General features: G+C 45.6%; 1 protein-coding gene across 10 annotated transcripts in view; it reads right to left on the minus strand.

The window, feature by feature from the left end:
• The window catches only part of DNMT1 (DNA methyltransferase 1), a 58,801-nt gene that overhangs the window by 29,274 nt on the left and 5,697 nt on the right, over positions 1–23,830 (minus strand). Inside the window, exons 1-8 of one of the 10 annotated variants that reach the window (XM_005654828.3) lie at positions 18,718–18,912; positions 8,943–8,979; positions 8,321–8,428; positions 7,917–8,136; positions 6,928–7,006; positions 5,755–5,833; positions 2,251–2,285; positions 1,502–1,574 (exon numbers count right to left, since the gene is read on the minus strand). In XM_005654828.3, coding sequence (XP_005654885.1) covers positions 1,502–1,574; positions 2,251–2,285; positions 5,755–5,833; positions 6,928–7,006; positions 7,917–8,136; positions 8,321–8,428; positions 8,943–8,979; positions 18,718–18,896 — 810 coding nt within the window. In that variant the 5' untranslated portion in view covers positions 18,897–18,912. 10 annotated transcript variants of the gene reach the window in all.

A 23,830-nucleotide genomic window follows, 5' to 3' on the forward strand; every position in this document is an offset into this window, starting at 1 on the left:
AGCTCTGTCTCAAACATGGACAACAAATTGTTTGAGCCTGAATTTAGAGAGCTAAACACACCTATCCAGAGAGGTCAGCCTCAAGAACCCCACACACTTTGTAAGGGGATTACAAACACTGGTGATGTCGAAACACACTGCAGACCTTCCTACTCCAAGAAGAGATCCTGGAAGTCTGGCCACAGAAAGGAGATTCAATCTTGCCCAAAGATCCTTCTTGGAAAGGTGGTGATGGAGCTAGCCCACTAGAAATGCCTGTTCTCAAAACGAATTCAACATGTGTCCCAACCGTTAACTGCTGCTAATCTGAAGTAGGATCAGGGTAAGGAAGTGATTAAAGACTACTTTTTTTTTTTTTGGTCTTTTTGCTATTTCTTTGGGCCGCTCCCGCGGCATATGGAGGTTCCTAGGCTAGGGGTTGAATCGGAGCTGTAGCCACCGGCCTACGCCAGAGCCACAGCAACGTGGGATCCAAGCCGCGTCTGCAACCTACACCACAGCTCATGGCAATGCCAGATCCTTAACCCACTGAGCAAGGGCAGGGACCGAACCCGCAACCTCATGGTTCCTAGTCGGATTCGTTAACCACTGCGCCACGACGGGAACTCCAAGACTACTTTTAAGCATCAAGTGATTCAACAATTATCGTACTTATCGGTAATTATCATACTTTAGTGGATTCCCCCATTAGAACAAAACAAACACTCATCCTCTGCAACAGGCGCTCCATTCACATTTCCAAGAAAATTCTAACCAATGTCTTAAAACCCAAAGGGGATCAATATAGTTTCACCCCCTGTGACTGCCCAATGTCAGCCCTTTGTAACATAGGCAGTGCTGTCCAGTGGTAAAGCTTCCTGTATTAGACCCCCAATTTTTTTTTTTCTTATCTGCTCTGGTGGTACATTTGTATTTCACAGAAACAAACTCTGAGTTTACAAAGGAGCTAGGGGTCTGAGGAAAGAATGGGTCTAATCTTAAGAATGCACCTTTTTATCTGGATGACGCTATAGGATTTTAGCACCTCATGTGTTTGAGAATGAGATCTTCATAAAGATCTCAAGGGAAGAGGGGCAGGAAGGCAAGGGGATAGACCGAAGCTCTGATTGGTTGTTCTAGGATCAGAGGTCCAGCTGATCTCTGGGCCTACTACTGATGTACTTACTATCACTAGAGCTGCATAACCCACCTTCCACATAGAGAATCAGCAGAAAAGTTTGAAGAGCATTTTAGCCAAAGTCAAGATCATTTTGTTTTTTTGGCTGTGCCTACAGTGTGCACAAGTTCCTGGACCAGGAAGTGAACCCGCATCACAGCAGTAACCTGAGCCACAGCAGTAACACCACCAGATCTTTAACTGCTGGGCCACCAGGCAACTCCTAAGGTTATTTTGATCATTAAAGTCATTCTGTTCCTACATGTTTCCCCACCCCGTTCTTAAAACCAAATGCGAACTCAGACTAAAGTGGAAGTGACAAACTCAGAGGTGACCAGGCTTTACTTTATCATCTTCTTCCATGTGAGTTCCTGGTCTTACTCTTTCCGGTTCTTCTGTAGGGAGCAGTCCGGCAACTCTGTCAAGCAAAATAACATACCCAAAGGATGACTCTCAGGGACTCCTCCCCAGAAGCAGTTTTCATAAGGTCTTCCTTCCTACCCCCAAATCAATTTTCATCTCAGAAGCCCTGACAGGCACTTACTATGACCTTTATATATCGTTCTGCAAACAATTTCCCCAGTTGTTCTCAATTCATTCTTGGCAATGAAAATTGTACTTGAATCAAAAGGTTAATAATCTGACCCCATACTTGGCATCCTTAAGCTACCTATGTCACCCTATAACTCACTATAAAGTTTTTATTTTTCTTTTCATTTTTTTAGTTTTATTGTAGTTGATTTACAATGTTGTCATCATTTCTGCTGTATAACAAAGTGATTCAGTTATACATATACACACCCATTCTCTTTCAGATTCTTTTCCCACATAGATCACAGAGTACTGGGTAGAGTTCTTTGCTATACAGCAGGTGCCTGTTGGCCGCTAATTCCATATACCTCAGGATGCATATGCCGACCCCAAACCCCAGTCCATCCCTCCCCTTCTCCACCTGCCCCCTTTGGAAACCATAAGTTGTTCACAGTCTGAGGCTGTTTCTGTTCTGCATAAAGTTCTCTTTAAAACATTTCGGAATAGTACTTTTCAGTAATCAAAATTATATTGCACAAAACAAAAAGGTATATTATTCTTACGAGTCTCTGGATGTAACTTTACGTCTCTTTTCCTCCTATGTGAAGAGAAGGGAAGAGAAAAAGACAAGAATATTCATTTTAAAACAAGATCAAAACCAAAAGCATGAGTTAAAGTATTATACACATTTGATATGGTTAAAAATGGGGGTGGGGGTAATCTGGGTTTGGGGGAGATCTGGGCAACCATAAGTCTGGTACTGATGTCCCATCACCCTCAAAACAAAGGGGAGGCCCAGGAGTTGGCCCTGCATATATCTGTGCTAGAGGTTGCCTAATTGCTACGTAAAATCAAAGATCCATCTCATGTTAGGACTTCTTTTAATATTAGGAAGAAAAGCAAAGTGGTAGTTTGGGATTCACATTAGGAAGTGATGATGACAAGCTAAACTGGACCCCAGGTCATCTCAGGTAAATAGTGCATTAGCGTATTCATTCACATTCACAACACTTGCCATCTCTAGGATATCTCTATGTATTTAAAGGGATAAAAAATATTGTGATGAAACAGATCTGCGTCTTGTTTGAGGTGGAGGTTATTACAAGAACCCATGCATGCATACATGTGACTATACATGTATAATGAAAACACGAAATATGAATAAAATCGGTAAAGTCTATTTTCTGATTTTGCTATTGTATTAGTTATGTGAGAAACTACCACTGGAGAATGTCAGGTGAGTTACATAGAACCTATTATATGGAATGTATATATAAATCTGCATGTACACATCTATGTAAAATTTTGCCTTCCAGACTGCCTTATAGACTTGAGCTACAAAAACTCTCCCTTGGGTCTCTAGCCTGTTGGCCTGTCCTGCATTATTTCAGACTTTGCCAGCTTAAAATCATGTGAATCAGTTGCTTAAGTTTATCTCATATTTATCACTGGTTCTACTTCTCTCAAGAACTCTAAAATAGATGTTATACTATGTTAACTAGTATATATACATAATCTGAAACAATATAGAAGAAGCTGATAAATGCTTGTCTCTAGAAGGAAGGTCAGGAAGGAGGAGTGACCCTAGGTACTAAACAGCCTTTTGCACCGTTACACCAATGCCATGTAATACCCCTTTTTTCAAAACACAGTAAAATCTCAACTTTTAAGTTGACTAAAGATTCCCTCTGTATTAGTACTTATCCAACCAATACCATGCAATAGCACCGATTTCGTGCACCTAATCTTACTCTAGTACATTCCAACAAACCCTATTCCTACCAGTGTTACTCCTCACAGTCCCCGAGGCCTCACACACTGCAAGTGAAACTGCTTCCTGCTTGGGACACAGTGCCCTGATTTGTTTCTTTAGAAGCCAGAAAAGGCTATGTGAGCCCTCCAAAAGATTAGCGTGCAAGAAACAACTCTAGAACTGGTACATTTATAAAAATAGACTTATCGGTATCGTAAGAGTCAACTTCCTTTCCCCTGTGACATGTTTTCCTGGGAGGCGAGAAACTTGGCCATGTCACTTGGACAAGCTGTTTCCCTGTTTAGACTACCCACTCATAGGTGGGAAACCAACCAAACCCAACTACAGACATCTGAACAAAGACCACAAACAGTGACATCCAATTTCTAAGAATAAAACAGGAGAATCAGCATGTCTTACAACAGGATCTCAAGTCTACCTCAATGATACCGGTAGCCTTGAGTCCAGTGCTTCTCACTTAGGGAAATTCTGCCCCCGCCCAGGGGACATATGGTCATATGAGTCTGAAGGTGATTCTGGTGGTCACAACTGAGAAGGGAGAAGGAGAATGTTAGTGGCATCTAGTGAGCAGAGGTGAAGAGAAGCTGCTCAGCACTCTACAATGTGCAGGACTGACACCCCACAGCAAAGGATTATTTGCCCCCAAAAGTCAACACCTTGGCTGAGAAACGCTGCCTTAGAGTCAACCATGGATAATCATCTTTAGCAGGTAGCAAGAAGGCATCTATTCCCGACCTGTAAACAGACTTCCCAACTTACATAGCTAATCCTATGGCAGAACTAAAATAGCTGGCGTCTGAACATCTAGTATTTTCTAAGTTTGCCCCTCAAATCACATAGGACAGTGCCAGAGATGGACATTTTCTTTATTAGCCTACAACAAACTACTAAAGTCTATGCAGCATTATTATAATACATGTAACATGACAACCTTCCTTTAAAAGAGAAATTAGATGTGGGAAAGGAATTTATCTAACATCAGAAACAAATGTTTTAGATACGTCCTATCTGGGGTCTGACTGTCAAATCTTGACTGCTAGAGAGGTAGGAAGGTAGATGGCAGAGAACAGACTGAAGTTGGGGGCCTGCTGAGCTCTTGGGTCCAATTGTGATATACGTCTAACTCCCTGGGTCCAGGCATGTGTTCCAAAACCTTCTCATTCACTTTAAGCCCATTTGGACATAACAAGTTTAAGTTCACCATTACTAGCAAGTGCACCAAAATAAGGCAGAGTTAAGAAACTTCAATACCATTCAACATCACTCATTATTAGAGAAATCAAAATCACTATGAGGTACCACCTTACATCAGCCAGAATGGCCATCATCAAAAAGTCTACAAACGGAGTTCCCGTCGTGGCGCAGTTGTTAACGAATCCGACTAGGAACCATGAGGTTGCGGGTTCGATCCCTGCCCTTGCTCAGTGGGTTAACGATCCGGCGTTGCCTTGAGCTGTGGTGTAGGTTGCAGACACGGCTCGGATCTCGCGTTGCTGTGGCTCTGGCGTAGGCCGGTGGCTACAGCTCCGATTCAACCCCTAGCCTAGGAACCTCCATATGCCGCGGGAGCGGCCCAAGAAATAGCAACAATAACGACAACAACAACAACAAAAAAGACAAAAGACAAAAAAAAAAAAGTCTACAAACAATAAGTGCTGGAGAGGGTGTGGAGAAAAAGGAACCCTATTACACTGTTGGTGGGATTGTAAATTGGTGCAACCACTGTGGAAAACAGTATGGAGATTCCTCAGAAAACTAAACATAGAACTACCATTTGATCCAGCAATCCCACTCCTGGGCATCTATCCAGAAAAAATCATGACTCGCAAAGACACATGTACTCCAATGTTCATTGCAGCACTATTTACAATAGCCAAGACATGGAAATAACCTAAATATCCATTGACAGAGGAGTGGATCAAGATGTGGTACATATACACAATGGAATATTACTCAGCCATTAAAAGGAATGAAATACCGGCATTTTTAGCAACATGGGTGGACCTAGAAATTATCACGCTAAGTGAAGTCAGCCATACAATGAGACACCAACATCCAATGCTTTCACTGACATGTGGAATCTGAAAAAAGGACAGACTGAACTTCTTTGCAGAAGAGATGATGACTCACAGACATTGAAAAACTTATGGTCTCTGGAGGAGACAGTTTGGGGGTGGGGGGATGTGCTTGGGTTATGGGATGGAAATCCTGTGAAATTGGATTGTTATGATTATACAACTACAGATGTGATTAAAAAAAGAAAAGAAAAAAGAAACTTCAATGCCAGCCTTACCTGGTCTTTTTCTTCTTCTTCGACAGGACTGTCTGGTTTTGCTTTTGCAGTGTCTTCCTCAGGTTTCCGTTTGCCAGGGCTGTCACACACAGTAAAGCCAATTGTTAGCCTGGCCAGACCCTAGACCTCCAGTGGGCATGAAATAACTTAACATCTCTCCCTACCAAGAGTACCCTCTGTTAGGAAGATCTACTGCATGGGTACTTTCTTCCCTCCAAGGAGAAGCCCTCGTTGTTAACAGGTTAAAAGAGGCTTCGGGTCTAATGTTTCTTTGAAGGACAGGTTTAGAATACCACCATTTTGCAAACCTTAAGAAATCATGGATCTAGATTTTGATCAACAGCTACTAGCATCACTGAAGAGACATTACATGCCTCTGGATAGCCCCACACCACCAGTCAAGTCTCAAAAAAAGCTTGAATCTGATCACATCTCTAGACCTAACTACCGGTTTACAGGAAACTGGAGACAAGGGAACACATTAACCACTGTAATGATGCAGTCAGATCTAGAAACTGTTAGACTAATGACCTAGTTTCTTTAAATAAACGGCAAGAAAATAAGGACTCTATATAACTTAAAATCAACCAAACTCTTACACGTGGGAAAGTGTGAACACTGCTATGTATTATTTGGTAGTAAGGGACAGTTACATTATAAGGCTTAAGTCATAGTTGTCTTTTTAAAAAGACCACTTGCTAAGTTTAGGCAATTACAGCAAAATATGAATAAAAAACTCAAAGAGACCTTGTCATCTAGAAATATAATGAAATATTTATGGATAACATGTTTGATTTGTTTCAAAGTAATCCAACTGGGGCAACATGGGTGTGTATGGAGTTGTAATCCATTTGCAAGAATTCAGTTGGAGCACATAGGGGTATAAGAAGAAATGACAGCCAGGAGCTGTTGACTGCTGCCACTGGGTGAAAGGTACTCAGGGGTTCTTTACTACCTTCAGTAATTTTGTGTACATGTATTTGAAGTTTCTGCTAAGAGTAAAAATGGACGAGGTCTTCAGAAACGTTCGTGAATGTCTGATGAACCAAAGTTCAAAATGAAAGCCTATGTAATGTGGAAGGATTACTAGGTTACACCCAACGCATTCTATACGTGTTTTACCAAAAACAGTTGGCCCCTAAAAGGGGGGCTGTCCATTCATTATATACTGACCCCCTTGTGAAATGAGATGTGATGGTGGTCTGCCTGGTAGTTTGCCTTGTAATCCTGGGACTAGATGAGACTTCGGCTGCTTAAAGAAAAGGAAACAAAAAAAGCCACTATGAATGAAAAAGTTCACAGCGAAGGTACAGTTCTTCAGCATTACCAAGCTGGTGCAGAGACCAGGTTCTGAGGATTAAGTATCCTTCTCTTCTTATTCTAAGCAACCACCATCTTGATAAAAATCAGCCAATTAGCACTTGCCCATGTGCTGAGCCATTTAACACTAGCTCTTATACGAGGGGCCCAATCCTGAGACAGACAAGGAAACAACCTCTGCTTGTATTCTCACGAGACGATGTGGCCAAGACCCTGACCTGAGCTCAAGTCCCATGTTCTTAAAGCCCCATGCTCTTATTTAAAAATTCCAAATAAAAATTCCAAAGAGTCAACTCTGACTACCAATTGGGAGAGTCTAAGAATAACTGTTTAGCTAAAACAAGTATATCAATTAGACGTAATAACTATTAGTAACCCCTGTTAACTTCCACCTCAACTTCAGCCAAGTTTGGCGATCTAATGCTCTATAACTTGGTCAAAGACAAAATTTAAAGTATACATCGAGGGGTTCCCATCGTGGCTCAGTGGAAACAAATCTGATTAGTATCCATGAGGATGCAGGTTCTATCCCTGGCCTCGTTCAAGGGGATAAGGATCCGGCATTGCCGTAAGCTGTGGTATAGGTCACAGGTGCGGCTTGGATCTGGTTTGCAGTGGCTGTGGTATAGGCTAGTGGCTACAGCTCCAATTCAACCCCTAGCCTGGGAACCTCCATATGCCATGGGTGTGGCCCTAAAAAGAAGGGAGTATATATCCGAGCTAGTTAGAAGTATACACAAGAAACACTGTCCGTGGCAGGGGGGCACCTATGGCTCCAAGTCTAACTGTCCCCTTAGGTGGTACCGGTCTCCATCAAGGTCAGACAAGTCAAGTGCTCTTACACTTTGCTTCTCCATCTGACTTGCTTCTCCGGGGTGGGCCAAGTTTGGAAACAGGTTTGGGGGACTTGTTTTCCTCTGCCATTTCCACTCTGCGGTCCTCACCACTTGTCTGGCTCCCGTTTTCTAGATATCCATTCACTTCCCGACTGAAAGCATGAGCTCCGTTCTCCAAGGACAAATCTTTATTTAAAAGGGATTTGACTTTAGCCAGGTAGCCCTCCTACAGCAGGAAAGGATAATTTAAGTAGCAGTGAATGTAAACAAGTGGCAATGAGAGAACAAGGAAACATGTGTTTCCTTTATAACTGTCAGGTAACAAGGAGAATTGGGATTATTCTGCCTCCCTGGTCACAGACAGGTTACATGAGAGGAAATTTCTAGACACCAGGATGCTGAATACTTACCTCTGATAATTCTTCTTTATGTAATTTGGTTTCCAAGTCACATAACTGATTCTTTATTTCTGTCTGCAGAAACTCATGCAAGAGATTCAATTTCTCCTTCACGCATTCCTAAGGGAAGGATATAGGTTTAGAAGTCCCCATGCTCCCAAGCTATTAACTAGGGGCCTAATACACAAATAGTTATACTACCTGGTCACATAACAATGACTGAATGGCAGGCAATGCTAAGTCAGCGAAAAAGAAAATGAAATATTCACAAAACACATTTGTGATGCTTCCTTTAAGATCATGTCACACCATCTCCAGAGTAGTGAAAAATGGGCAGATTGAGATGAAAACACACACAATGGTATACTGGACCAAAATTATGCTTTCAAAAACAGGGTAACCAGGACAACTTACAATCCAGACTTGATTGTATGAAACCTAGACTGGGAAACTCATTGAGTTACCAAAAGCCTACTAAGAATAGCATATTAATACAGCACATTAGACAAAAACGCCCAAGTTACCCTCAAAACTTTAGGGAAAAGGTCAATTCCACTTAAACTTGTTTTTATGAGCTAGAGTATCTGTCCAATAGTTACATTTGACAATAAGTTTTGTTTAAGGTAGAGATTACCTTTTCTGTTAAACTATGTCTTTCCAAATCTTTGAGCCTGAGGGAAGAAAAAAAAGGAAGAAAGAAACACTTGTTAAGCAATGTTCTTTACCTAATACACCACAGTTTTAAAGAACTTGGGAAATAAGTTTAACATCAATGTTAGGAAAGAAATACAATGGTTCCTCTCTCACACCCGGAACATCTAGAATGCCCTCCCGTAATGCCTACACATTACAATCAGGATGCAATTTCCCTGGGGGGTAGGGGGAAGGGGTTTTTTTTTTTGGCCATGCCCAAAGCATGTAGAAGTTCTCAGGCCAGGGATCAAACCCACGCCACAGCAGTAACCATGCCAAAACCTTAACCCACTGTGCCACTCGGGGGGGGGGCATTCTGATGATGATGGAGATAAGAGATGACAGAGGAGCTCTATAATACAATGTTATTTTAGAAGACACTGGGTGCTACAGGTCGGCCCTTGAAAGCAAAAAAAAAAGACAATGGAAACAGGAAACAGGTTACACAGTTAGGATCCTTCCCAAGTTAAGTGAACTACAGATGGTCTTCCTCCAACTGGACCTGACGAGATCCCACAGAAGGGTACAGAAGGGTTGAACAAGGAGGCCAGGGCCACAGGATACTGTGGAGAACAGCCAGCTAACACTCCCAAAGGCCAGGATGGCAGCATTCTGATGAGGAATATATAAAATGGAGCCAAGGTACTGGGGCAGGGGGCTTGCCCACACACAGGTGAGATAAATGAAGTTAGAAAAGCTGGCTGGCACCTCACCCAATATCTCATCCTCCCAAATGTTTGTACCAAGTTATTCAGAAGTGCAGAAAACTATCAAAGGAGTTTAGCTGGAAAGTAATGGTCTGACAGATTATTGGGTATTAGTATCATTCTTTTAGGGGGGAAGAGAGCAAAAGAATAAAGAAAACAAGAGGGAGTTCCCATTGTGGAGCAGCAGAAACGAATCCCACTGGTATCCATGAGGATACGAGTTCTATCCCCGGCTTCACTCAGTGGGTCAGGGATCTGACATTGCCATGAGCTGTGGTGCATGTCACAGATATGGCTCAGGTGCCACGTTGCTGTGGCATAGGCCAGCAACTGTAGTTCCAGTTCAACCTCTAGCCTGGGAACTTCCATGTGCCTCGGGTGAGGCCCTAAAAAGCAAAAGCAAAAAAAAAAAAAAAAAAAAAAAGACACTGAGAAAAGTAGGGAGGCTGTTGTGTTGTTCTAAGCCTGGGTGCTGACTGTGGGCAGTGGGGCAAAAACAGGTCTAACCAGCTAACAAGTGTCTGTCAGCAGAGGGGGAGCACTCTGGGCAGGGACCAGGCTTCTACCATTTGTGGGTCCTCTCCTCTGGCACCCAGACTAGAGTACCTCATAATCAGAAGCCCAAAGGGTTGGAACAGAGCTCTTCCAGGACAGCCTTCCTAGAGGGCAAGTGTAAGCAGCATAGCCAGGAATTTGAGCAACAGGCTTTGCTAGACTAATGACAGTGTCTACTGTGTGTGCATGTGGACCCTGCTTCTGGCTTCAACAACCATTCCCATCAGTGGGTGTCTAACCTATGCCAGGCAACGCGCTGAGTGATGAGATATAGGCACTACCAGGCAGGGACCTCCTGATTTGCTAGATGGTCAGGAAAGGCCTTTCTATAGAAAAGACTTAGCAGCCTACAGATATACAACATTGTAACATAAGGTATATTATCACTGTAACCTGGACTGAGATTCAGAGTCAAGCTTTCCAGAAGCACATGGAGCCCCTTCCAGGCAAAAGAAGCCCCTTCAAGTAAGTCGGGTCCTGGGAGAAACTTAGCTGCAGACAACTGCAGAAATCAAGAGCCAGAGGTGCACATGCTGCTGCAGGAGCATTACATCTACCTGCCTTCAGTCATTCTGCTCACAAAACTGTAGCAAGACATGGCTCCAACCTCAACCAGGTCACCTCGGGTGGCAGGGACAACACTCAGACTGAACCCATCAAAGGGACATTTCTACAATGCTGACAACTCCTATATCTGGGCAGGAGACAAATCTGTGAGTCTGAGTTCTTTGAACCTGTCCTATGAAGTGGGATATTCAGCCTGACAGAAAGGAGCAGAAAGACAAAGAGACCTTCAGAAAATCTAAAATGTCTTGCCCGGGGAGTTCCCATCATGGCGCAGTGGTTAACAAATCTGACTAGGAACCATGAGGCTGCGGGTTCAGTCCCTGCCCTTGCTCAGTGGGTTAACGATCCGGCGTTGCCGTTAGCTGTGGTGTAGGTTGCAGAATCAGCTCGGATCCCGCGTTGCTGTGGCTCTGGTGTAGGCCGGTGGCTACAGCTCCGATTCGACCCCTAGCCTGGGAACCTCCATATGCTGCAGGAGCGGCCCAAGAAATAACTAAAAAGACAAAAAAAATAATAAAAATAAAAATAATAAAATAAAATAAAATAAAATGTCTTGCCCTGTGAAGATTGGATTTAATCTGCTTGGTCCCAGAATGAAAGGTCCAAGCCCAGGGCAGGCACTGAAGAGCCAGAGGTGTGGCAAGAAGAAGGATGGCCAATGTGTCTCTCCTGACACCCAGGCTTTCACTGGCGAGTCCCCCCCCTTCCTCAGAAAAACTGGAGGCATCACTTCCCATCTGCTTTATGTTCATAGCCAGGAGAATTAGCAGTGGACACGGAGGACCAGGTAGATGAGTCATGGAGAACAGCCTAAAGAGGAAATCTTAGCACCCTTCCACTCCAGATCCCACCATTCACTAACTGCTTCCCTCAGAGCAGTTTCTTTAAAGATAAAATATACAGAGGACAACCATGAAGTTAAATACACTCCAATTCTGAGGCTTCTGAAGAGAAAGGGTATCAACAGCATCAGGAAGGAGGGATCTGGGAAGTTGAGAGCTTGGTGGATACTGGGCAAAGGGAGCTGCCTGAATAGGAGCAGCATAGCAGGGGTGCTGGCTCAGAGTAAACCCAAGAAACTCACAGGGTAAGAAAGGCAAGTTCGGAGAAAGAGGCTGGCTACTAGTCTGAGAGAGGTCAGAAATGTCAGGCTAAAAATCACTGATTTTGTTCCATATTAACACATCACTGGAAGAGTCAAGGGGGAGTCCCCATTGTGGCTCAGAAGTTAACAAACTCAATTAGTATCCACAAGGATGTGGGTTCGATTCCTGGCCTTGCTCAGTGGGTTAAGGATCCAGCATTGCTGCTAACTGTGGTGTATGTAGCTCACAAACAACTCAGATCCCGCATGGCTATTTCACAGGCCAGCAGCTACAGCTCTGATTCAGCCCCTAACCTGGGAACCTCCATATGCCATGGGTGTGGCCCTAAAAAGAGGGAAAAAAAAAGTCAAAGGGGATGTAGAACCCAAGATATGATAGTCATGCTTTATGGAAAAAAAATCTGGCATAAATATACAATATAGATTAGATAGAAAAAGATAAGATTAAACTACCCTATCTAATCTAAGCTAAACTAGAAATGCTGGTCTATAACATGGTTTAGCAGGAGTTGAGAACATGCTGGAGAAATTACAAAGCTCCATTAACTCTGCCTCTTGTAACTGGCTGCATTCTGAGTGGTGCAGGGCTACCGGAGATAGAATTTGTGACAGGAAGGATAAGAGACACCCCTCCCCCCAAAAGATGTCCATGCTCAATTCCCCAGAACCTGTGAATATATTACCTTACATGGCAAAAGCGACTTTGCAAATGTGATTAAGGTTATAGCCCTTGAGATGGGGAGGGTTATCTTGGATTATCCAGGTGGGCCCCATCAAATCACTTAAATCTTCACTTAACAGAGCACAGAAAACTTCCCAGCTGCATTTCAAGAAGTGTGACTACAGAAGGGTCAAAACAATGTAATGTGAAGCTCTCTTGTGGCACAGAGGGTTAAGGACCCGTTGTCACTGCGGTGGCTCTGGTCACTGCTGTGGTGCAGATTTGATCCCTGGCCCAGGAACTTCGGCATGCTGCAGGCACAGCCATCCCCCCACACCCCAAAAAAGATGCGATGCGAGAACAGGCTTTGTTGACCTTAAAGATGGGGCCACAAACCAATAGATGCCATCACCTCCAGGAGCTGGGAATGGCTCTCATCTCAGAGCCAGCAAGAGAAGTGGGACCTCAGTCTTATAACCACAAGGAAATGAATTCTACCAATAACTTGGAAGAGAGAGTAAGAGATTCTCCCCCCAGAGCCTCCAGAAAGGCATGGCATTTTTTAGAACTGTCTCTCCAAAGAGGTACCCCTCCTGGCAACCCCAACTGCTGGAAGTGGAAGTCTTTAAGACTGAAGACAATAAAGTCCAAGACCTGAAAAGGGATGTGGAGGAAATCAGGGAAGAGGCTCCCTGGAAGTAAAACAGGCAGTAAACAAGAGACAAGGATACAAAGAATTAAGTAGTAAGATACTGGGATGAAAAAGGACAGAAAGCCACCTTAACTAAAGTCTGCTTGGTCAAAGGCAGGACTGGGTACATAGCACAACAGCTAAGCTAAGGTGGCAGCAAAAAGAGCAAGTCCAGGCATTTTATTGGAAGCCAGGCAAATAGGAAGGTCAGAATGATAAGCAGGCATACACTGCTCTATTAACATGTGCCTTAGTATCTGCATGTTGGTCCTTCAAATTATGCCCTCCCCCATCATGGAAATGAAACATACAGCTGACCATGTGGTAAGCAGTGAAGGTGGTTTCTGTTGAGGTGCTCTCCTATAATGCTTACAACTGTCAGCTCAAACTTCACAAAGCCCCAGTGGAACTGGCACTTCTGTCCTATTTTACAGATAAAGCACCTGGGAGTTCCCGTTGTGGTGCAGTGGTTAACGAATCTGACTAGGAACCATGAGGTTGCAGGTTCGATCCCTGCCCTTGCTCAGTGGGTCAAGGACCCGGCGTTGCCGTGAGCTGTGGCATGGGTTGCAGACGCGGCTCAGATCCTGCATTGCTGTGGCTCTGGCATAGGCCGGTGGCTATAGCTCCGATTCGACCCCTAGCCTAGGAACCTCCATATGCCGCGGGAGCGGCCCCAGAAAAGGCAAAAAGACAAAAAATAAAAATAAAAAAAGCACCAGGAAGTCAGACGACTCAAGTCATCCTGCTGGCAAATGGTAAGGCAAGATTTAATTAAACCCCAGTAATCTGTGCCTCTAGAATCCTACTGCAGGGACAACTAGAAACGGTAGGTTAGTTTTGCCCTATTCTGTATCTACCCAGGAGCCATGGAACTAGACATGAACTTCAACACTCAGCCTAATTTAATCAGAGTGGCTAGCAGAAAAGAAAACTATCATAATTACAAGGGCTAGGAGTTCCCATCATGGCGTAACAGAAACGAAATCTGACTAGGAACCATGAGATTGCAGGTTCGATCCCTGGCCTCACTCAGTGGGTTAAGGATCCGGCGTTGCCATGGGTTGTGGTGTAGGTCACAGACTCGGCTCGGATCTGGTGTTGCTGTGGCTCTGGCGTAGGCTGGCAGCTGTAGCTCCGATTAGACCCCTAGCCTGGGGACCTCCACATGCCATGGGTGTGGCCCTGAAAAGACAAAAGAAAAAAAAAATTACAAGGGTTAAATCAGTTGTGCAAGGAGGTGGCTGGAAACAATATGTAAATCCAGGCTTCACTGAAGGGGAAAGACTGGCATACAAGCATTCAAGAGTCTACCAGACACCAAGCTGCAGATGCGATGTATGAGGCAAACATGCTCAAACAAAACAACTCCAAAACTACAAAGGCAGCAAACTGGATGTGCTGACAGAATTTGACATCCTTCTCAGGCAGGAAAGGGGAGTGTCTTTCTTTCTTTCGACCAGTGCGTGCAGTGGCTTGATGTGGGATCTCAGTTCCCAGACCAGGGACTGAACTCGTACCACAGCAGTGAAAGCACCAAATCCTAACCACTAGACCACCAGGGAACCCCATGAGAAGAGGACTGTCTTTCTGAACATTCTTACAGATGAATGGACAGTAACCAGCATGGGGAAGCAATAGGTAGAGCCCACTGTCACACTGGTTGCTTTGCATGGCCTCAGGCCCTAAGAACTTAAAAAGGTAGCTTGCATGGCTTGTGAGGAAAAGAGCACAAGATGAGTCAGGGCAATGGACAGAGATCCTGGACTTCAGGCCAAGTGCACCAGGCAGTTTGTAGGGCAGGAAAACCTTTGGAATCAACTTAGGTTGTAAAGGATCATGGTTTCCACTTAAAGAAAACAGACCTGAGTAGCAATAGAAGGACAAGTGGGAGATTATTGCTTTTTCTATACAAAGACGGTGGCTTAGTAAGAAAAATCAAGTGGAAAAAAAGTGATTTGTCCTGAAAGGCATGATTTTTACAAGACTTAGGGTATAAAATACTTCAAAAAAGTTAGATTTAAAAATTCAAGTGTAAAAAATACCTTTTAGTATCATTACACACCTAATGTAACTGACTTTTAAAAGATGCTGCCATTGGAGTTCCTGTTGTGGCTCAGCGACAACAAACCTGACTGGTATCCATGAGGATATGGGTTCGATCCCTGACCTTGCCCAGTGGGTTAAGGATCCGGCATTGCCATGAGCTGTGGTGTAGGTTGCAGATGAGGCTCAGATCTTGCGCTGCTGTGGCATAGGCCAGCAGCTGTAGCTCCAATTTGACCTCTGGCCTGGGAACTCGTATGCCGAGGGTACAGCCCTAAAAGCAAAAAAATAGGAGTTCCCGTCGTGGCGCAGTGGTTAACGAATCCGACTAGGAACCATGAGGTTGTGGGTTCGAATCCCTTGCTCAGTGGGTTAAGGATCTGGTGTTGCCGTGAGCTGTGGTGTAGGTCGCAGATGCAGGTCGGATCCCGCGTTGCTGTGGCTCTGGCGTAGGCTGGCGTCAACAGCTCCGATTAGACCCCTAGCCTGGGAACCTCCATATGCCGCGGGAGCGGCCCAACAAATGGCAAAAGACAAAAAATAAATAAAAGACAAGAAAAGACTCTTTTAAAAAAAAAAGCAAAAAAATAAATAAAAAGATGCTGCCATAAACACTAGTATAAGTGACAAATACCTCACTGAGGACTAGGCCTAGATTTTGTTCCCAGAGTATTCTACTGGACTTAGGTACCTCATGTTATATAGACCGCTTCTAGAATTTTTCCTTTTCCTTTTTTTCCTTTTTTGGCTGCACCCACAGCATGCAGAAGTTCCCAGGCAGGGATCCAACCTGAGCCACAGCAGTGACCAGGGTGGATCCTTAACTGCTAGGCCACAGGAAACTCCATCAGTTGAGAAGAGTTACACCTTCATTAACAAGGAGATAAGGGAATTTTTCCCTTTTTATGGCTGCACCTGCGGCATATGGAAGTTCCTGGGCGAGGGGCTGAATCGGAGCTGCAGCTGTGGCCTATGCCACAGCTACCACAACATGGGATCCGAGCCACATCTTTGACCAAGGCCACAGCTTACAATAACGCAGGATCCTTAACCCACTGAGCAAGGCCAGGGATGGAACCCACATCCTCACAGGATCCTTAACCCATTGAGCCACAATGGGAACTCCACTAAGGAAGTGATTTAAGGGAATAATGAATGCTATGTTTATGTGTATGTTTGGTACACTGAAATTCAAAATTTTAAGCTGTTGAGAGGGTCACATAAGCTGACAATGTCAATGCTCTGAGGCAGAAACCCAAAACTCCATACCTAAAATACGCAATTCTAGTTCAAAGCAATATGCAACCTAGGGTGAATGGTGGATTGTAACACTCGCCTAAAAACATTCAAATTCAGCCAAACACAATACTTCTCTTGCCCAATAAAAGCCATAGCTGAAGGGAAAGGTTTTGACAAGAAGCAGACCTCAGTGGGAATCCTTGTTTCCTCACAGTGAGCTCCTATGGCAACCACTCTAGAGAACACTTAAGGATTAAGTGAGATAATATAAAATGTTTTATACAATTAGCAGAACTGGGAAAAACCAGATTAGTCAATTAACAGTGCTAACATGAAGGGCTTCATGTGCCAGGGCAGATTGTCATTTAATCCAGCACCACTTTAAAGCCCATGTTAGGAGTTCCCGTCGTGGCACAGTGGTTAACGAATCCGACTAGGAACCGAGAGGTTGCGGGTTCGGTCCCTGCCCTTGCTCGGTGGGTTAACGATCCGGCGTTGCCGTGAGCTGTGGTGTAGGTTACAGACGCGGCTCGGATCCAGCGTTGCTGTGGCTCTGGCATAGGCCGGTGGCTGCAGCTCCGATTCAACCCCTAGCCTGGGAACCTTCAACTCCTAGCCTGGGAACTTCCCTATGCCTTGGGTGTGGCCCTAAAAAGACAAAAAAAAAAAAAGAACCACCCTCTAACTGTGGTTAAGAGGTGGTCTGGGGAAAGGATCAAGATGGCAGAGGAGGCGTTCCCATCGTGGCTCAGTGGTTAATGAACCCGACTAGGAACCATGAGGTTGCGGGTTTGATCCCTAGCCTTGCTCAGTGGGTTAAGGATCTGGCGTTGCCATGAACTGTGGTGTAGGTCACAGACGTGGCTCGGTTCCCACATTGCTGTGGCTCTGGCACAGGCCAGCAGCAACAGCTCTGATTAGACCCCTAGCCTGGGAACCTCCATATGCTGAGAGTGCAGCCCTAGAAAAGGCAAAAAGAAAGAAAAAAAGATGGCGGAGAGTAAGACGTGGCGCTCACCTTCTCCCACAAACACATCAAGAAGTGGCCTGACACTTGAAAGGGAGAGCCAAATTCTCCCAACACCTACTCTTCCCACCCCCAAAGCCCAAATCAGAACTGGCCTGGCACAACTATGGGAAACAAGCACGGGATGGGGGTGGGAATGGCAAAATCAGGTTTCACAAATCTGGTTGGGAAGTGTTTGGGGCTGGTCAAGGATCCTGAGACTAGGGCTCCAAGTGAGATCTGCAAGTTTCAGGAGTGAAATTGATGCCCTTCAGGAACATGAAGCCGGGGCTCAACGGTCTTTCGGCCCATCCATGTGCACCGAATAGCTGTAGCAGGGTCCATATATTAAGTGTTGCCGTCTCACTCCCCCTACACACACGAAACTGGTCGGTTCTCCCTGGCAAGGCTTCCTTATTGCCCACAGCTCACAGGCACAGATTTACTAGCAGAAACCACTCCGCTTTCACTCTGCCCAAGCCCGACTCTCACTGCATGGTCAGAATTCCTTCTAGGATGCTACTTCCCTAACTGTGTGGGGTGATGGAGGGAGCCCCCCGGGGAAGACAGGGCTCGCAAACCTGAGCCGGCCGCGCCCGGGACCCAACCGGCGACGTCGGTCTCTGGAGGCTGCCATCAGGATGCGTAGTGTAGGGGCGCTGAGGGGGGCCCCCCCAAATGCCCCCAGGGACCTGGATGGCCCGACCACCCCCACCCCCCAGCAGACCGGGCACCGGAAGTGGAGGCCGAAGTGCTGGGCCTGAGGGGTATCCTGAGGCCGCGGGTTGCCCACTTCCTGCGCGACCAGGCTGGCGGCAGGGGCCGGGCCCGTGGCTACTCAGGAAAGGGGGTTCCCCACGGCAAACCCAAAGCTTGGTCTACTTTGAGATCAGAAGAGACCCCAAATTCCTAGTCATCAGGGAGCCGTGAGGGGCCTCGGCCCATTTTGGCGCCAAACGGCCAAGGGCGCGCGCGACCGGAAGTGCCACCCTGCCCGCGCCAACTGCCGCCGCGCGCCGCGCCATCCCACGCATGCGCGCCCGTCTGTCAGCGGCCACGGGCTACCCCGAGGGGAAGCAACTCCCCCACCCCCACCGCCTTGCCACCCTCCCACGTTCGCAGTCCCCCGCGGCACCTACCGCCTGCGGACATCGTCAGGCAGTGAGAACGCCCGGGAGGCCAAAGCGGCCACCCGCGCTGGGGCGGTACGGGCAGGCATCTTGGAAGGTGCAGCAGAGACAGCAGCAGCACAGGCAGCCCTGGCTTTTCGCGCGGAAACCGATGGGGAGGGGCGGCGAGCGGAGGCAGCGCGTACCATCCCGGCCCAGGCGTGGGGGAAGGCGGGACGTACCACACTGAGAGAGGCCGTACCACGTGCGGGCCGACTCAGTGGAGCTGGTTGTGCGCAGGGGCTGCGCATGCGCGAGGCGGGCGCGCACCCCCGCGCGGAGAAGTGGGCTGGTCCAAGCTTCTGTTTGCTGGGAGCCTTGCCTGAGACATTCATTCATTCTTTCCCACAAGCTAGGGATAAAATGAGGAGTATCCCCATGGGATTTCCGTGTGTGGGCTCTAGAGTTCAATTACTCAGTTCCAACCTACACCTATTTGCTCACGATAACAACCTTGGGCAGGTCATTTGGATCCAGCCCTAGTTTCCTTATGTCTGTGAAAAGGCTCTAATAACACTCCAGAAAATATTGAGGATGCACAAAATAGCTGGCACCAAAGATCCCACAGGGCAGGGAAATTTGGGCCACTGCCACAGCCCAGGGTGCTTAAAACGGATAGTCTCTTCAACAAATGGTGCTGAGAGGGAGTTCCCACTACAGCGGCTCCAGTGTCTGGTGGAGGCACAGGTTCAGCTGGTGCCGCCATTTAAAAAAGTAGTGCTAAGCAAATCAGATATCTACATGCAAGAGAATAAAATTGGACCCTTAACTTACACCTTAGGTAAAACAGTTAACTCAATGGGAGTTTGAGGTCAGCAGATGCAAACTGCTACCTGTGGATAAACAAGGTCTTAGTCTATAGTACAGGGAACTATATTCAACATCCTGTGATAAACCCTAATGGCAAAGAATGGAAAACAAGAATGTATAGGAGTTTCTTTGTGGTGCAGCAGGTTAAGGATCTGGCTTTGCCACTGCAGTGCCCAGGTCCCTGGCCCAGGAAGTTACACATGCTGCAGCCTTGGTTTAAGAAGAAAAAAAAAAAAAAAGGAGTTCCTGTCGTGGCTCAGTGGTTAACGAATCCGACTAGGAACCATGAGGTTTCGGGTTTGATCCCTGGCCTTGCTCCGTGGGTTAAGGATCCGGCATTGCCGTGAACTGTGGTGTAGGTCACAGATGCGGCTTGGATCCTGCATCGCTGTGGTTCTGGCATAGGCCGGTGGTTACAGCTCTGATTAGACTCCTAACCTGGGAACCTCCATATGCCGCGGGAGCAGCCCTAGAAAAGGCAAAAAGGCAAAAAGGCAAAAAGGCAAAAAAAAAAAAAAAAAAAAAAAAAAAAAAAAGAAAGTATAATATATACCTGAAATCACTTTCCTGTACAGCATAAATTAACACTGTAAATCAATTATACTTATATTTTTTTAAAAGTTAACTCAAAATGGAGTAAAGACCTAAACCTAGACCTAAAACTATGGAACTCCTAGAAGAAAATGTGGGAGGAGAAGGGGCAGCTTCAGGATACTGGGCTTGACAATGACCCCAAAGCACAGGCCACAAAAGCTAACAGACAAATGGGACTACCTTTAAGTGAACTTATGCACAGCAAGTGAATCAAAAGTGGAAAGGCAACCCATAGTATGGGAGAAAAATGTCTACAAACCATGCATCTGATCAGGGCTTAATATCCAGACTACATCAAGAGCTCCTACAACTCGACAAAGACAACTTGATTTTAAAAAACTGGCAAAGGATTTGAATAAGCAGTTCCATAAAGATACAGATGGACAATAAGCACATGAAAAGATGTTCAACATGACTAATCAGGGAAATGCAAATCAAAACCACAATGAGGTCACCTGACATCATTAGGGTAGCCTCTGTCAAAAACAAAAGGGATTGACAAGGACGCGAAGATTAGAACCCATGTGCCCTGCTGGTGGGGATTTAAGAGTAGTGCAGCAGCGGTAGAAGTGTGGAGGTTCCTCAAAGAACTAAAAATAGAATTATCATATGATGCAGAAATCCCAGTTCTGAATATATAGTCAAGAGAATAGAAAATAGGATCTTAAAGAGATTATTTGTACACCAGTCTACACAGTGGCTTTATGCACAATAGCCAAGAGATGAAAGCAACCCAGATGTCCCTGGATAGGTGAAGTAATAAAGAAAATGCAGCATATACATACACTGGATTATTCAGCTTTAAAAAGAAACCCTGTCCTTTTGCGCCAACCTGGATGAAACTTGAGGTCATTATGCTAAGCGAAATAAGCCAGGCACAAAAAGACAAATGCTGGGGCGGGGGGGAAAATCACACTTATTCGAGGTATCTAATTTAGTCACCTCTTAGAGAAAGAGCAATGGGGGGGACCAGGGACTAGGGGGAGGGGGAGCGGGGAGTTGTTCCATAGGAACAGAGTTTCAGTTTTACACAATGAAATCATGTTCAAGCTCTGCTGCACAAGGACATGTATGCAGTTAATACTACTGTACTGTACAATAATGGTTGAGATGGTAAATGCTCTGTGTTTCTTACTACAGTAAAGAAACAAACCATTAATAAGTTAGGGCTGAGTTTAAAAACAAAAAACTATCTGCCACAACAACAAAAAAGCATCAGGGGGCTGGAGGAGTGATGCGCTGGGAGTTTGGGGTTAGTAGACGCAAACTATTACATTAAGAATGGATAAGCAAGGTTCTGCTGTACAGCGCAGGGAACTATATCCAATCACTTGTGATAGAACATGATAGCAGATAATGAGAAAAAGAATGTATATATGTATGACTGGGTCACTTTGCTGTATAGCATAAATTGACACAACATTGTAGATCAACTATACGTTAATAAAATTAAAAAGCAACTCTGCCAGAATACCACCAAAAAACATCAGGGGGTGGGGGAGGGATGGACAGGGAATTTGGGGTTAGTAGATGAAAACTATTACATTTAGAATGGGCAAACAACAAGGTCCTACTGTATAGCACAGGGAATGCTATTCATTATCCTGTGGTAAACCATATGGAAAAAAATGAAAAAACATGTATAGCTGAGATACTTTGCAGGACAGCAGAAATTAATACAACATTGGAAATTGACTACACTTCAATTTAAAAAAGCATCAGAAATGGAGTTCCAAGTTATGGTATCTACATTTTTTGGAGTTCGTATCATGGCTCAGCAGAAATGAATCTGACTAGCATCCATGAGGACGCAGGTTCCATCCCTGGCCTTGCTTGGTGGGTTAAGGATCCAGCGTTGCCATGAGCTGTGGTGTAGGTTGCAGACGCAGCTCGGATCTGCTGTGGCTTTGACGTAGGCTGGCAGCTATGGCTCCGATTCAACCCTTAGCCTGGGAACTTCCATATGCTGCAAGTGCAGGCCTAAAAAGCAAAAAATAAAAATTTACATTTCTGTATTACACAATTTACAAGTGACACACAAACTTGTTTCCTGCAACAGCTGGTGAAGAGTTTCTGGCCAGAAGTGGACCTCAGGCCCTCTGGTTGCTATGGGTTACCAACCCAAAGCAGGATCCCAGAGAACTGATATATTAGGAATAAAAAAGCTATCAATAGTTAATCAGCACTTCTGTGCTTACTGTCTCAGGTTCTTTTAAGAGTTATTTAATTGAATCATTAACCACCATAAAGGGAGGTATCAGGACCTGTATTTTGCATGGCCTAGGATATTTATTTCAGAGGAGTTTGGCTCTGGAGTTCCCACTGTGGCACAACAGGATCAGCAGCATCTTGAGTGCTGGGACACAGGTTCAATTCCTGGCCCAGCACAGTGGGTTAAGGATCTAGTATTGCCAAGCTGCAGCTTAAGTTGCAACTGTGGCTCAGATCTGACCCCTGGCCATGGGAACTCCATATGCCTTGGGGTGGCCAAAAAAGAAAAAAACAAAAAAAGATTTAAAAAAGTCTGGCTCAGAGGCTGCTTACCCACAACCATAGGCTCAGTAAGCAGTGGAGACCATGGATCCAGGTGTCTAGCTCCAGAGCCTGAATGTGCAAGAGTGACCCCAGTGTGGCCAGCTCTTGGGCCCCCTAGGAGGTCTAGAGACAACACTGGGGGAAACTGGACTAAGGAGAAAGGGCAGAAAAGGGATGGCAGGTAGAGAACAGTCTCACCAGATGGAGGCTCAGGCCCCATAAACCTGTCAGAAGCTGGCATCAGGATCCGGGCCCCTAACCCACCTTTGGGAAAGGGGAGGACAGGATAGGAGAAGGAGGGGAGACAGATGAACAGATCTCCCATTCAGGAGCCTCAGCTCACAGGAGAGCAGCTGCATTTACTGGAGTCTCCCTTTCAGGTAGATTCTCTTTGTCATCCCCTTGCCAAGGGATGATTCAACCTATTTTACAGATAGGGCAAGGCCTCAGGGACAAAGATTTGCTCCAGGGCCCTCAGCCCAACTCCTCGAGTTGCTCAGAGGCAGAAAGCCAGGTTCCACCTCTATGTTTATTTTTTTATTTTTTGGTTGTACCCATGGCCACTTGGAAGTTCCTGGGTCAGGGATCAGACCCAGGCCACTGCAATGACTGATAGATCCTTAACCCACTGAGCTACAAGGTAACTCCAGCCAGGTTCCACCTCTTTCCTCTCCTCCTCCTCTCAGTAATCTGTTTCTTCTTTTGAACTAGACCCAGGTCTTCCTACTTATCCACTAGGCTGCCATCATGGCTCACCTGGAGTATTCTAGCAGCCTCTTTCCCAGTCTCCCAGACCACTGCAACCAGAACTCAAAAACAAAACACACACAAAAAAACCAGCCCTGTCCTTGCCAAAACCTTTTAGACTGTCCCAGTGCCCTTGGTATAAGATAAAAGCATGTTGAAGTTTCTGTGGCACAGCAGGTTAAGAATCCAGTGTTGCTGCAGTTACAGTTTCAATTAGATCCCTCTGCTTGGGAACTTCCACGTGCAGAAAGAAAGAGGGGAAGGGAAGGGAAGGAAAAGAAAGAGGGGAAGGGAAGGGAAGGAAAAGAAAGAGGGGAAGGGAAGGGAAGGAAAAGAAAGAGGGGAAGGGAAGGGAAGGAAAAGAAAGAGGGGAAGGGAAGGGAAGGAAAAGAAAAAA

This window comes from Sus scrofa, chromosome 2 (genome assembly GCF_000003025.6).
Source record: "Sus scrofa isolate TJ Tabasco breed Duroc chromosome 2, Sscrofa11.1, whole genome shotgun sequence".
In the NCBI taxonomy this organism is placed as follows: Eukaryota; Metazoa; Chordata; class Mammalia; order Artiodactyla; family Suidae; genus Sus; species Sus scrofa.